This window comes from Amaranthus tricolor, chromosome 5 (genome assembly GCF_026212465.1).
Source record: "Amaranthus tricolor cultivar Red isolate AtriRed21 chromosome 5, ASM2621246v1, whole genome shotgun sequence".
In the NCBI taxonomy this organism is placed as follows: Eukaryota; Viridiplantae; Streptophyta; class Magnoliopsida; order Caryophyllales; family Amaranthaceae; genus Amaranthus; species Amaranthus tricolor.
In genome coordinates this window covers 27,725,356-27,740,539 of record NC_080051.1, presented here as the reverse complement: position 1 = coordinate 27,740,539, position 15,184 = coordinate 27,725,356, and the positions used below count along the sequence as shown (strand labels likewise).

At 31.4% G+C, this 15,184-nt stretch overlaps 2 protein-coding genes across 2 annotated transcripts; both read right to left on the bottom strand.

The window, feature by feature from the left end:
- Positions 1-1,613: 1,613 nt before the first annotated feature.
- LOC130812663 (tubby-like F-box protein 3) lies at positions 1,614-7,819 on the bottom strand. Its single transcript, XM_057678215.1, has 6 exons — positions 6,605-7,819; positions 4,244-4,331; positions 3,944-4,073; positions 3,354-3,533; positions 2,794-3,268; positions 1,614-2,076 (listed from the first exon to the last, which is right to left on the bottom strand). Exons 1-5 carry the CDS (start codon positions 6,950-6,952, stop codon positions 2,806-2,808), a joined length of 1,209 nt encoding a protein of 402 aa, XP_057534198.1. The 5' UTR covers positions 6,953-7,819; the 3' UTR covers positions 1,614-2,076; positions 2,794-2,805.
- Positions 7,820-12,850: 5,031 nt separating this feature from the next.
- On the bottom strand, positions 12,851-14,342 carry LOC130813633 (uncharacterized). The gene is made up of 3 exons (XM_057679469.1): positions 14,171-14,342; positions 13,467-14,116; positions 12,851-12,970 (listed from the first exon to the last, which is right to left on the bottom strand). The coding sequence occupies exons 1-3, from the start codon at positions 14,340-14,342 to the stop codon at positions 12,851-12,853; spliced, it is 942 nt and encodes a 313-aa protein (XP_057535452.1).
- Positions 14,343-15,184: the final 842 nt, after the last annotated feature.

Below are 15,184 nucleotides of genomic sequence, written 5' to 3'. Positions count from 1 at the left end.
CAAAATTCAATATTAACATTTGATCAAACATGATGGTTCAAAAACATTTTTGGTCATATTTAGGCACTATTTAACTCGATGATCCGATATTTATCCAACCTTAAAATCGAACCCGACCTAATTTGACTTTTTAAAATGAATTTAAAATAATCTAAAAATCAATATGGATACAAGATTTAATTTTAAACTGATTCGAAATTAACCCAAATAAACAACTCTACAGACAATATTTCCCATATACAATAACACGCGACCAATGCTACTATAAGAGACCCTACCATAGAGATTAGTTATATGCATATCTTGTCGCAAATTTGAAAGGCTATACGCCGAGCTAAAAATTAAGAAAAAAGAAAAGTTTTTTATTTGAAAATAAAAGGACATCCAACCAACAGGTATTGTCAAAGCCTTATAAAATTCCATATAATGTTCAGAAACCCAACACACATGCTCCTACCATTTCAGCACACAAAAAAACTTATGGGGAAGCTTGGAAGTCTAGAGGTTACAGGTGGTGCACAATTTTCTATAATTGAAATGACAGGTCTTAGACTGTCATTTTAGTATGGACTATTTAAAAAAAAATGAAAATTAGATTAGAATTGGACCAAATTCTAGAATTGAATTTTATGACCTTCTAAACAAGTGAATTGAGACAATTTAGAATACCAATCAAATGTCCATTCCCAAACACACTGTTAAAGAATTCATTTAAATGCTTTATTATTTAATATTCATGCAAAATTACTTAAAGAGTTGGTATTAGACTATTAGGTCATGTGTGAACAAAAAATTTAATTGTGACAGATTTAAACTGACTTAAAAAATTAATGTACAATTAGAGTTTGTAGTGTTCAAATTGAATAGAAAATTTAATTTTGAATTGATTTGAAATATTTGTCATGAATATCTCTTGTTGTGAAGACAAGAAAACAAATTTATGGATGATTTTACAATTAGCTTTTTGTTATCATCATTTTGTTTGATTGTATTTCTATTATGTTGTATTTTGTTATTTAAAAGTTATAAATATATGAAATATATATATTTTGTTATTTAAGATAATATCTTGTTATACTAACATAATAACTTTCACCTTAAATTAGATGTATTTTAATCAATGTTTTATATTGAAATATTTTTGTTAAAGTTATTCTTCATTCTAGTAAACAATTTTGTATAGTTTTTCATAAATAGAAATAAATATAAATAATTCTTTTAAATTTGGTGTTATAAGATTGACACTTATAGGATCTAAGAAGCAATAGCATTATGACAAACATACATTATTTATAAGTTTGTCATTTGAAATTTTCCATTAAAATTGATATATTGTATGATAAGAGTTGAAATAGTGTAAAATATGACATGAATTCTTATTTAAGACAATTCATAGTGTAATAGTTTTAAATTTGATTAAATAACTCATCTATATTAATTAAAACATCCTTTTTTATAGTAAAAATACTATCATTTAATTATTTAATATTTATCACATCATTTTTAGATTAAAACATTTTAAATACTAAAATACTAGGCATTTAATTAATTTCACAAAGAAAAATTTTCAACCATAACCCGATAAAAGATAAAAGCCATACCGGATATAAAAGTATCAGCACAACGAGAACACTATTATCCATTCCATCAACAAATGCTTAGTCTATGACACAAGAAAATTTGGGAAACTCCCCCGGACAACCATCCTCGCCAAACCGGGGCGTCTACAGTTACACATCAGGAAAGTTACACTAGCAACTAGCAACTAGCAAGCCAACCTATGGCGACCACGGCAACAAACCTTCCGGAGGCGGGTTTTCTCGCACATTCTCACCCCCCAAAAAAGCAGGAAACAGAAGTGTTCAGACAATAAACGACGCGGTCAAGTATGCTTGAAGCGTTTCTTTTAGCATTCACTTCGATTATATGTACAGGAATGAAAATTAGAGTCGATAGTAAATAAACTAACTAATCAAATTCACTGCTGCTCCTAAGGAGTTCAGATTTTACGACACCAACACCGACAATGTAGATAAGCGCATCCGTTTCACTCGTTTACACCAATGTTAGAATTACCTGAGACAGTACAAGCAAGAGAAAAGGTAAAAAATTTGTTACTCGGTATGGAAAAACCAGAATTTTGAGAAAGGCCAAGAAATTTCCTAGAATTCCAATTTTTTTTTTACTTTATACGTAGCTCATCGACTCAGCCTTTGACATTTATTTACTTAAAATATATTCTTAAGTAAATAAAAAGGATAAACCTTTTTCCAATACCAATAAAAAAAGAAAAAAAAGGATTCAAATCTTTTTATCGACATGAGTGTTATATATCGAAAAATTTATAACGATTTTTAATTTAAAATACGTCTCGGTATTGTATCAATATAATGGTAGTAAAGAATACCCTGCTGTGCTTCGACTTCAAACAATTTAAGCTTTAACCATGTTAATGGTCCTACATTATTGGTTAATAGAGAATCAAAGTATATTTCCCAACAAATCACGAAATGCTATGGTTCTTACATATGATTTCTTTATTTATTATTGATTCAGAAGTCATTCATGAAATCATGCACCTTAGAATTTCGCTTTAATTATAAAGACAAAAATGTTACTTGGACTCGGGTACTGATGTAGGATAGGTATGTGTCCAAATGTTGGATACGTCTAAATATTCAATTTTACGCCTTAAATAAGTGTCTAAGTGCTATACCAATGTCCGAGCATCAAGAATCGGACATGGGTACGTGAGGTAAAATGAAGAGTTCGAGTAATGAGTTAGATATGTACCTTAAAACATCATCATTCACAGGCAATTTTGGTATCGAAGCTGCTAAGACAGATGGCAAATGCCTGAAAAGCAGAGATCGGATATTGATAATCCATGGTAAAAACATCCTTTCCGACTTTCCCAAATTGAAGGATAACACTTTCATGCTCCGAACCATCCTCCCGGGAAGCAACGAGTTGAAAGTTCTTGACCGAAGCAACAGTTACACGACCATTAAAGTTAAGACACCAACACTGAAGTTGCTCATGCCATCGAGGAGCCTTGTTTCGCAGACATAACATTCCCTCTTTTCGAATAGGAATAGCTTCGGATTGGCAATTGTCCACTCTAATTGATTTTGACCTGAAAAAGGATATTGAAGGAAACGAATCCACGTTATTGTTCACAAATTCGGTCTGCGTAGGGGCCAGTCCTCCAGGTTCAATAGCAGAAGCAGGTATAGTATCCATGACACACTGCATTTTCCTCGGACCCCTGTATAAAAGAAAAATTTAATCTTAAAATTTCCACTCTTGGTAATATTATCGTAAGACCAGCATGTATTATCTACATGATTTACCTAGAGCCCAGCACATTCAGCTCGTATGCGATGTGTGCTACATGATAGTTGCCTGCAGGAGCCCTGGGGGCAATCTGTTTCGATCCCACTAGTCTAGTGGAACGACTTCTCGTCATCTTCGCTCCAGCATTTGAAGGTTGTGTATCATATATTGTAAACTTCGTCCCCAGAAAATTGGATCTAACAAGAAAATATGGGTTAAAATCAAAATATCACATATCTGAAACAAGAATTCGACAATGTATTGCTGTACTGTTCTTTTCCATTGTAAAAATAAGATTTGGGATTCAGCAAGCACCAAATATTCATATACAACAATGTCAAAGCCTTAAATCCAAAAAATTGGAGTGGAGACATGAACCAATGAATCAGGCCAACTCATTGTCACATGATTCACTAATTTCCTCACGAATCGCGAATTGGAAAAAGCGAATTATGTTCGGTTTTAGGTTATTCTTGGGCAAATTTGAGTGAATCGCGAATTTAAAAAGCGGATTAACTAGCGAATTATGTTACACTGGTCCAACTAGTTGCAGATATAGTTATTTCTCCATGAAAGAAACAGTAAAGAATAAAGTAATAGTATATACCTCAATTTCCCAATATAGGCACTACTCCCTTTGGAGACATATTCAGGATTCATGGAAATGATGTAATCCGTGCAAGTTGGGCGTCTACACTTTTTAGCAGCAAGAAGGAATTTTCCATCGTCGTATGAAGCTGACATAAAAAGCTGAATAGATGAGAATATAACCAACTAGCACTATTTCATTTTATTAGCTCTAGACCTATAAAACCCGACTCCTTCTCCATCAAGTTTACTTTTGATAAATCCGTTCTAATGGGTAACCGAATAGGCGAATAGCTGTAAAAAGGTGCAAAACATTTACCTGAGCTCAAACCAAGAAATAAATAATAAGTTTGGCTGCCACGGTGTCTCTTGATGTAACACTGAATGAGAGTATCTCTTGATCCAGGCTAAATAAAGCAAGCATAGATAACCGTTAAATACAGCAGAAAAGCAACAGGTTCCGGAACTAAAGTTATCTAAATACGGAATGGATGAACGCTATTGATACATTAAGCTAATGACTAAGATTTCCAATGACCAAGAATTACATTTAAACAAGAAAAGCCGAGACACTTTTGAGTTCCATAGCTGAGTGACTTGATAAACAACTAAATGGAAAAAAAAAGCATTGACGACACAGAAACCGGGACCGCAAGAATAGCCATGTTTTGCGACCCGAAATGTCTGTCCCAGCTTGCCGGCGTAATGCAACACAAATAGCAGGTTTTTGGGCTTTCATATTCCATTTACAGATTAAAGGAGAGAAAAGGAAGGAAGACATAAAGCCTAGAAAACTGAAAATGTCTGCTTGAAAACAAATTTAAGCACAAAAAAAAATATTCCATATCTTTTTGTTTTTAAATGTATTTACCATACATAGTATAGTGGAAATGAATTCCTTATCCCATATCCAATGATTCCCAAGTCACTCTATATTGCGTTTCTCGTTCCCAATCTCGTCCCCCATACTGAACTGAATTCCTTTCCAGAATTTAATGTTTGAAATGAGAGTATAGTGGAAATGACCATTTCAAGGTTTTAATATAACAAATTACAACTTCGTCCCAGTAATTTTGCCCCAAGTGGGAATGGTAAGGAGATTAAGATGTTAGGTTGGATGGGTTAGAGTGGTAGGATTGTATAGAAATAAGAGAGAGGAGGTATAAAGAGTAAAGATGTGTTACAGTGGTGGGGTCATGTCCGAATAAAAATAGGGCATAATCAGTAAGACGGACTAAAATAGAAAATTGGGTGAACTGATAGGGATGGAGGGAGTATTTTACAATCTTTGTATAGGATAGTGCGTTGTACACTCTATGATGAACATCCTAAAAATAATTATGATAATTCTAGGCCAAGAAATCAAATATTAGCCATAGCATCAATGAGTCAAAATCATGATTAAAGACCAAAACCATACAACTCCGAACAAACATGAAATCAAGATGGAAAAATCATCCAATACTAGAATAAGATAAATACTTAAATATTTTATTCAATCACGTATGATGGCTTTTCCAACCTATAAGCATTGAATAGAAAATTTTCTACACTAGTTTCGTCTGAAGGTGCAAAATATATGCAATTATAGCCCCCACTGATGCTATGTCGAGGTAATTTCTACTTGGATCATTATAATGATCCATTATACTGTTGCATTGCAGCATAACCTCATGTAATAATGATTAATGAGCTATGAAGATCTTCCACACGGGTAGGGTTCAGAAAGGATGTTACTGTGTACATAAACTCAACTATCAAGATCAACACTCTTTTCACAATTCTCATAATCTAATTTCTACATTCTAAGTGCCTATTTACAAGGGATTCAAAAAACATGAAAGAAAAGTCCAAACAGGGTATTAATTCATCAACAACCTCCAACAAAAACAAATTGATAAAAGACTATCTTTGAGAGCTAAAATCAAATGACACCTCTATTAAAAAGCACAAACTAACTAACCACATTGATTAGAGAAGAAGACCGAAATACTTGACCATAAACGAATAATAACGCAAGTATTATGTTCCCAACTATGGCTTTCTTGAACGAAACCTTAATTAGAAATAGGAATATGTTGGCTCCAAAAAAATAATGTTTGATACAGCCAAACTCCCCCATATATCCGACGAGATAAAAAAGTCTCATAATCTAATCACAGAGAGATGTTGCAGGAGTTGCTACTAAAAACACAAACCACGAGTTCAAGAAACAAACATGGTTTAATTCTATAAAAATTTGCGAAAAAACTAATAAATTTGTTCATGTCACACTAAATTAATTTGATGGGGTATCCCCCTTTTACATCATTTTAGCTTTTCTACATCTTAAAAGTTTCTATAACCTTGAAGACAAGTAGACAACAAAAACAGGTAATGCCAAATAAACCAAATTTTAAGTATGTTCTTGATTGGAAGTAATACAAAATCATAACTAGCAAGCTAAAGAATATCATGTAATGATGAACTTATACAGACAACATGTAAGTGATATTCATCAATACTTTAAAAAATGAAGAACTACTATCTGCAACCAGCTACTTCAAACAATGCAGAATTGGCTACTCAGAAATGAAGATAAATAATTACACCTAATTAACTTACTACTTCAATCATTTCATAATAACATACATAAACTTAAAACCATACTAAAGAAGAAAAAACTTCTAGATTCTTATACCTGCTTCACTGAGATGGGGAATGTTAACTTGCCCGAAAGCTCGGGTGTTTTGACAATCTCCTTCGTAGTTTCTCTCCAACTCCTGCACACACCAGCACAAGCAACGACATTGCGTCGAGGCGGCCAGGTGCTCTCAGATGTCTCAATTCTCATAAGTACATCTCTCAAAAGCTCAGGAGGCATGTTAGCCCAACAACTCTGCTTAAAAGCATCAATCACCACAAAATTATCTTGAACCACTCTTTGAGACTTTGATCTAAAACCATGCCCCAATTTCACATCAAACCCTTTCCTAGATATACTCCCAAGTTCCTCTTTCATATCATGTAAAATGCTTCTAAAAGACATTCTTACACTAATCTTATAATACTGTTTTCTTATAAATTGTTATATACTTTGTGATTTTAGTACACTTTACTCATACATATCCCAAATTTCTTCCATATTCACTTTCAAAACCAACCATAAGTCCAAACTCATAACTTTATCAAAATGAAAGAAAAGTCAACTTAATACAACAACATCCACACAATTTTAACCTAAAAAAGCCCAACTTGTAGAGTTGACCCACATAGGAAACTAAGACTCAGAAAGATCCTAGACTAGAAAATCCTTGCTTGAGTTAGAAACAATCAAATTCCCATTTCATTACTACAAATGGTTATTAAAAATTCAAAGTTTAATCCTAATCACAAGAAGAAATCATTCAAATTCAACAAAGACCTATTCTTTTTCATATCTTCACTAACAAAAGTAACAAAACCAGATCTAAAAATTAAAGACTTGAACTTTTACTTAAGAAATAACCCAGAAATATTTAAACATAAATGCCCAATTGAAAAAACTAAAGGTTGGTTACCAACTACCAGAGTAGAAGGAACATCATCATACCAAATTGTTTGGCTTAGATTTAAGAGTAGGAGAGATAGGAAGGAAGGAAAGAGGGGTGAGTGAGACGGAGACAACTTAATTTAGGGTTTGGAGAAGCTAAGATTTGAGTGGGGAGAAGAGTACAGTACATCTCTTCAATCTTTCTTGCTCTTTCTTTCAGGGTCCAACCGTAGACCATTTTGTTGTACTCCTAGAAAGTAGTCCTTTATCCCCTTTTCTTTACTTTTTCCATTTCTTCTCCCAATCAAAACCACCTAAATCTAAATTTGATTCCGACAATAAATGATTTTTGGGAAATTTGATAATCAAAATATCAGCTCGTATGAAATCGGTTCACCGTGATTCATATAAGTCTTTCATTATTAAAAAAAAAATACTTAAAAAATAAAATAAAATTTGAATCAGAAACTCTCATGTGAGATGGCCTAAGCCGTACAACTGGCTCAAGTCCAATAATTTCTTTTTAAATTTTGACATACTAATTTCAAGACTTAAAAGAACAGTTTTAAGATTTAAAAGGCTATTTTTAAGATTTAAAAGGTTAATTTCAAAGTTTATAATATCAATTTCAATGTTTTAATCGTTCTTCTCTATAGTTGAAATGAAAATTTTTAAGTATTGCAATTGGTCTTTTAAGCATTGAAATTGTCAAATTTTATAACTTAAAATGTCAATTTCAAATTTTAGAAACAGGTCTTTTAAGCCTTCAAATTGGTCTTGAACTCTTGAAATTGATATCTTAATTTGTAAAATTGGTAAAAATATATATAATTTTGTGAATTTGAATTGTACAGGGCAGTAGTTTTTTATAAAGAGTTTGATTTTACCCAATTAAAATTGTCTCATGATGATACGGTCACAATAAAGAATTAGTGCCAAAATATATATTCAATGATGAAAATTATATTAATCTAATTTCATTCTAATTACATGTGGTTATGAGTCGGATCCAACCACATCGGGCATCATACTCATTTATTTTTTTGTTGGACCGAGACCCGTGAGTTCTAAATTTTTTAACTCGAATCCACACCAGCAAGGCTGATAGGTTTCCTAAAATTCAAAAATAAATATATTGATTTAATTTGAACACAGTAAAAATATTTAACAAGATTCAAAATAATATTAAATTATAAAAACATATTACTTTTATGTAATATATATCATATGTATCTTTCGTCCTTTTATATTAATAAAAACCGAATATTTAGAGTAAGTAGTGTATTATTACATTCAAAAAATTGTTAAGTGATGGTGGTAGTATTGAAATTTAAGTTTTAAAAATAATTATTTATAAAAAGATCATTCAATAAACAATTTTAAATATAATATTTATAAAAAAATATAATAAATAGGAAAAAATAATTTATTATTATAATCAATACAAATTCTTGTATAAAACAATTTCACTGTTAAATGGCCCAACAATACAAATTATTAGCATATGAATTTCTTGTTTAAAAGTTGTCTCATTTAGAAATGGTCTCTCACGTAAGTAGCTCCAATCAATCAACACAAAAATAGCTAAATAGATTATCTTGAAAATATTATTTTAAAAAAATTCCAAATATATTATTACTTTCTTTCTAAATAATTTGTTGAGTGTGGTGGTGTAAGTAATAAGTATAAGACTTGTATAGACTTGTTCATATTATTGATTATATTTTACTGTACTTGTCAATTATCAAGTGGAAAAACATGTTATTTATCACAAATTTTTGTATGAGACAACCTCGTTGTGAGACATACCTCATACTTGGGTTAACTATTAGCTTATGAGTTTCTTATTTTGATATTTTGTCCCCGTGAGACGGTCTCATACAAGATGGGTTGGTTATTTATACCTTTTTATGGTTGATGACATTAAAATGAACTAGATCACGTTCATACAAAACTTTTTAATTGATCATTTAAAATTTTAAATGATAACTCAAATAGACTTAAAATTGTTTAAGAATTGAGCTAGTTTCTTGAGAGACTGTCTCTTTGAGAGACATATCTTAAGCCCAGCCCATTAAAGATTGATGTCTACTTACCGTATTCTACTTACATTATCCTTAATGTTTACTTACCGTATCCTTAATGCCTACTTATAATATTTTAAATGTCTACTTACATTAGTCTTAATACCTACTTATAATATTTAAAAAATATATACTGGGCCAGCTCAATTAGAGATGATCTCTCAAAAAGACCGTCTCTATTTACCAAACAAAATCTTGTTGCTTTTTTAGTCAAAAGCCTAACACTGCGGGCTTTATGATGGGTTCTGGCTGAAAATTAACGAGATTTAGTGGCTAAGGCCCAAATGCATATTGCCTGCAATTTAACTTATTACACTAATTCTCTGTTAAGGTCATGTTACCGTGAGACCACTTTAATTGGATCAACCTATATTATTAAAAAAATCGATTTTTGTACAATAAAAATTCAGTTTTCATTGTATTTTATATTGTTTTACTAATGGGCCTTTTGAATGATCTCATCTGTCTGTGAGACGGTCTCATACAAGAAGTGCTGAAAAACTGCTTCCTATACAAGCGTGAATTCAAATTTCATTTTTTATATATTTTTTCAATAATAAATCTTTTGCATGGACCCGTCTCACGGTGAGACGGTTTTATACAAGAGGACTGTTTAAATGAATATGAGCTTCTTCTTTTACACAAAGTCTCATTTTAAATGGTTACCCTGAGATAAATCTTTATTGTGTTAAATAGTCCAATCAAATTAATTAAAACATTCATTTTATACTTCAATCTCTATTTGTATAATGTTAAAAACATTATTTTTGATATTAAAATAGTCACTTTGGTATTAAAACACCCTTTTAAAACGTTTCACATGAGACAATCTTAAACAAGAGTTATTAATTGTTTTATGTTTTTAGATTGAACGAAAATGAGCCCCGTCTAATTTATTTTAGATGGCAGTATGGCCTATTTAATCTCATAGTTATTATTTTGTCGTAATCAGTTTATATCAATTATTACAATTAATTAGAAATTTTATAACGAAATTATTTAGTAGCATATTTCTTTAAAATTTATATTTAAACTTACTTGCATACTAACAAATTACAAATTCATGTTATGCACAAATTTTTATATTAATTTAATTGAAATAACTATTCTTCAAAAGACATATTTTTTCTTGTTTTAAATGACATAATGTTTAATTAATTGAAAAGTTGTAAGCACAACTTCGTAAAACTTGTCTTTTGTTATAACCTTCTCAGAACATTTTGTTTCTATAAAAACTACATAGAAAATGTAATATTTTTGTTAATAATTCCTTACTAAAAAAATTCATCCAATGCTCCATTAGTGTAGTCATCGACAAGCTACAATTCACGTGATTTTATAATTAAACTTTCAAAAACACAAAATTTAATTATCTTATAAAAAGACCACAAAATTTTCAATGTTCATCAGACCATTTTATTTTTCTTCGATTCTATTAAATCAATATATGAAATTATGAAAAAAAAATCAAAATATCAAACAGCTCCATGAAATAGCATTTATTTTAGAGAAAATTCTATGAAACTACCTATTCTATACCTCAATTTGCAAAAAACTACCTTATCTAATTTTTTTTGCAAAAAACTACCTTATATAATACTTTTCTTTGCAAAAGACTACCTTCTAATGGTTTTAAGAGTTTGACCGTCAAAAGTAACCGTTGACTATCACGTGCGACGCACGTGACCTTATAAAACAAACCTTCCTTTTTCATTTCAGACATTCCCAGCCATTTCCTTCCTCTTCTGCTTCGAAAAAAACCCTAATTTATTCCCCTTCCTCTTTGAAAAGCCCTAAATTAATCCCCTTCTTCTTCGAAAAACCCTAAATTATTCCCCTTCTCCTTCGAAAAACCTTAAATTTTTGCAAGTAATTAGTAATGTCTTCTTCTTCTTCAACCCAAAACTCGATACCTGAAAAATGTGGGTGTGGAGTTCCCTTTGCAAGGAGGGTTTCATGGACCAAGGAAAATCCAGGAAGAAGGTTTAAGAGTTGCGTTTTTTATGATCCTGATACAAATTGGAGGGGATGCAAAAAGTTTAAATGGGTTGATCAACCTGAAATGGCTGTTTGGCAAAGAGAAGTCACGAACAAGCTTGTGGAGGAGAAGCGACAATTGGCAACCAAAATCAAGATTTTGACATCAAGGGTTTGTTGCTTGGAACATGAAAAGGAACAAGCAATTTCAGAAATTAAAAGGATTAAGAAGAAATGGATGAATGAGAGGAAGCATGGAAATCAGTTTACAAGCATTGTATTAGGGTTTTTCTTTTGTTTTTTGTTAGTGTTTCTTGTATTAATCAAGGCTAGTAATTGAAGTTTAGGACCTATTTAAGAATAATTGTAACAGTGATTTGGGTATTGTAAATTGATCATGATGAATGAATGAATTAAGCTTTTATTTTTTCCATTTAATTTCTTTGCATCTATTGTAACAGTTCACAATTCTAGCTTTCGATTTCACGCAATCGCATCTATTGTAGCAATACACAGTTATCCTATTTCTACCATTATGCAGGTAATAATAATTGTAACCACATTCAATAGCATGGTACCTTAATGCTTTTCTAAAGACATATGTAGAAGGAAACTTAAGGCCTAAAGACAAATTGATCTTACCCTTAAAATCAACCTCAGGATTGAATGTAGGATAGCTGGCTATACCTTCCTCATCAACATTCAATGCACCCAAATCAACATCATCATACTCCAGTTCATCATCATTAACGTATATGTCTCTATTGTTTTCCTCATCAACCTCCTTATCTACTAACAATCTAATTTCATCATCACCTATAAACACATCATCGAGACCATAAACTACATTTTCTGCAAACAAATCAGAATCATGCTCATATTCATCCTCATCACCACAACTGTAATCATCATCACTACTATCCTCAAAATCAGAAAGTTCTTGCTGTAGGGTTAAACCTCTCTCAATTGGTGTAAGGTTTAGGGTAGAAATAGCATTTGCTCTTTCCAACTCATCCACAACCTCATGTGCCACATCAGATCTTTCGAGCTCCACCTCATCTGTCCTAACATTGACCAACTCAGTTGCCAACTCAGAATGCTGCATTTTCGAAGTACTTGCTTTTTTCCAGATTTTCAATTTCTTCATGTTATTGATTTATCTAATTTTAGGAACCATTATACATCATTCACACACAACAATAATCAATTAACAAATTACAAGATAAAAACAGGAAACTAAATAGGAAAAAACGGAAGCCAAAGGAAGCACATTTGTAAAACGAATTCAATTTTAAAGACAAAATAAAATACAACAATGAAGAACAAAACCTTAATTGAGTAGTACTACATACCTCTAAAGGTTAGATGTTTCAGCAAGAAGATGTCTCAAGGAAGACGGAAGCGAATTCAAGAACTTAGAGCACTGTTTTTTTCGAAGAAGAAGAGGAAGGAAATGGCTGGGACCTGGGAATGTCTGAAATGAAGAAGGAAGGTTTGTTTTAAAATGTCACGTGCGTCACACGTGATAGTCAACGGTTACTTTTGACGGTCAAACTCTCAAAAACGTTAGAAGTTAGTCTTTTGCAAACAAAAGTATTACATAAGGTAGTTTTTTGCAAAAAAATTTAGATAAGGTAGTTTTTTGCAAATTCAGGTATAGAATAGAGTTTCTTAGAATTTTCTCTTTATTTTAAATCAAACTAATTGAAACGCTAACTAGAACCATATGTACTAATATTTATTGTGGCCTTTTAGCAAATATTTTATTGGGCATTTTTAATTTATTTTTATACAAATTGAGAGTTTGATGATCAAACCATCCAGAGCCGACCCTGAGTTTTTGGGGGTCCAGGGCAAATATATATTTTGTGGGCCCTAATTATATATAAAAAAAAATTGATGTTGTGAAAGAAAAAAGTATATAAATTAATATAAAATATATAATATAAAGTTAGATAAAAATACTTTGCCTTGTTTATAATCTTCAATATTGAGTTCTTCATACTATGTGCCAAAAAAGAAATTAATTCATCTTGAATTCCGTGGCCAAGATAGTGATGGTGAATCTCACCATTTTTTATTTGTCGAATATGCTCTTGCAGTATTGGGTCGAATTTGCCAATCATCTCCATAACTCCTAAAAAATTCTCATTACCTTCAACATAAAGTTTCTCATTAGTACCACGAAATGACAAATTATATTTAGCTAAAAATTCCACACTACCAATTTTTCTTTTCAAAACTTCTCTCCATCGTTCTTTCTCTCTCATAATTTCTTGTTGCAATTCACTATCAGTTGTTTCTTTTTTCTCCAACCTAACACATAATTCCTTCCAAGAACTCATATTAGTCATAGGTTCGGGACTATTTTCATGACCCTTAAGCCTCTCGCTAAGATGTTTCCAATCATTAAACCCAACACTTGCTAGAAATTGCTTGATAACATTGGAACTAAACAATTTGCAAGGAAAACAATACACTTTATTTGCACGTTTTGAGTAAACTAACCACTTTCTATCACTAATCTCACCATTGTTCAACTTTCTCGAATAATGGCTATAACTAAAATGTCGTGAATTGTCATCAAGCGGAAACACAAGATCAAGTTCTCTTATAAGTCCTTTTTCAAATAATAAGTCTCTTGTTTCATGATCAAGATTATCAGGTCAATTACTTGGTTCATAAAAATAAATTTGGGCCTCAATTGGGGAATCATTATCTTCAAAATTATCAGTATTTTGTGCATTCTCTACATTGTTATTTTCAACATTCTCATCGTGACCATCATTAGACGAATTTTCTACAACTTCATATGAACTTGTAATATGCAATACAAACTTATCCATAGCCCATTTTTGTCTCTCCAAAAATTCCTCTGTTCATTGTCTTTTTTTCCACTTTGTACTTCTAAATAAGTACTTTCTTGACATCATCTTATTAATTCCGAATAAATTAAAAAATTATATTAAAGACTACTCTTAAAAATATTACTCTTAACACAAGAATACAAGTGGAATTGTAATGCCATGACATCAATAGAGACCTACAACTACAAAACTTAACAAAATTAACACGGCATTATTAAGACAACACACAACATTATAATCCTCTTTCACTTTTTGAAATACAAGTAATCATTGAATTGTGAAAATAAAGAAATTTTTTTAAAAAAACACACCCTAATTTTAAAAAAAATACAAGTAACGTGCAAACAACTTATTTTGACCTGTTTTTGTGTAGCATGCTGTTCGCAGTTACTAACTGCGAACAGGTCAAAACAGGTCAAATAGCTGTTCGTAGTTAGTAACTGCGAACAACTATTTTGTCTGTTTTGACCTGTTCGCAGTTAGTAACTGCAAACAGCCCCAAACCTCAGGTTTGCGAATTTCACACTTACTTTTGGAATAAGTTTGATTCTTAGTTTATTTAATTAGTTTGATTCTTAGTTTGATTCTAACTTTTGGGGTGGGTCGTAATACCTCTGAATTTTCAACCCCTCAAATGAATCAAAATGGTAAAGGATGAGAGGAAATTGGGGTGTTACATATAAAGAAAAAGGAAAAAAATTTAGATAAACATTAATGATTAACTTTAAAAAGGTGGGTGGAAATTTTGGCAGCATTTCTGCTAAAACTCAAACATGTGGTAGAGCAATTAGCACAATAAAAAAACATTAAACTAATCTAAG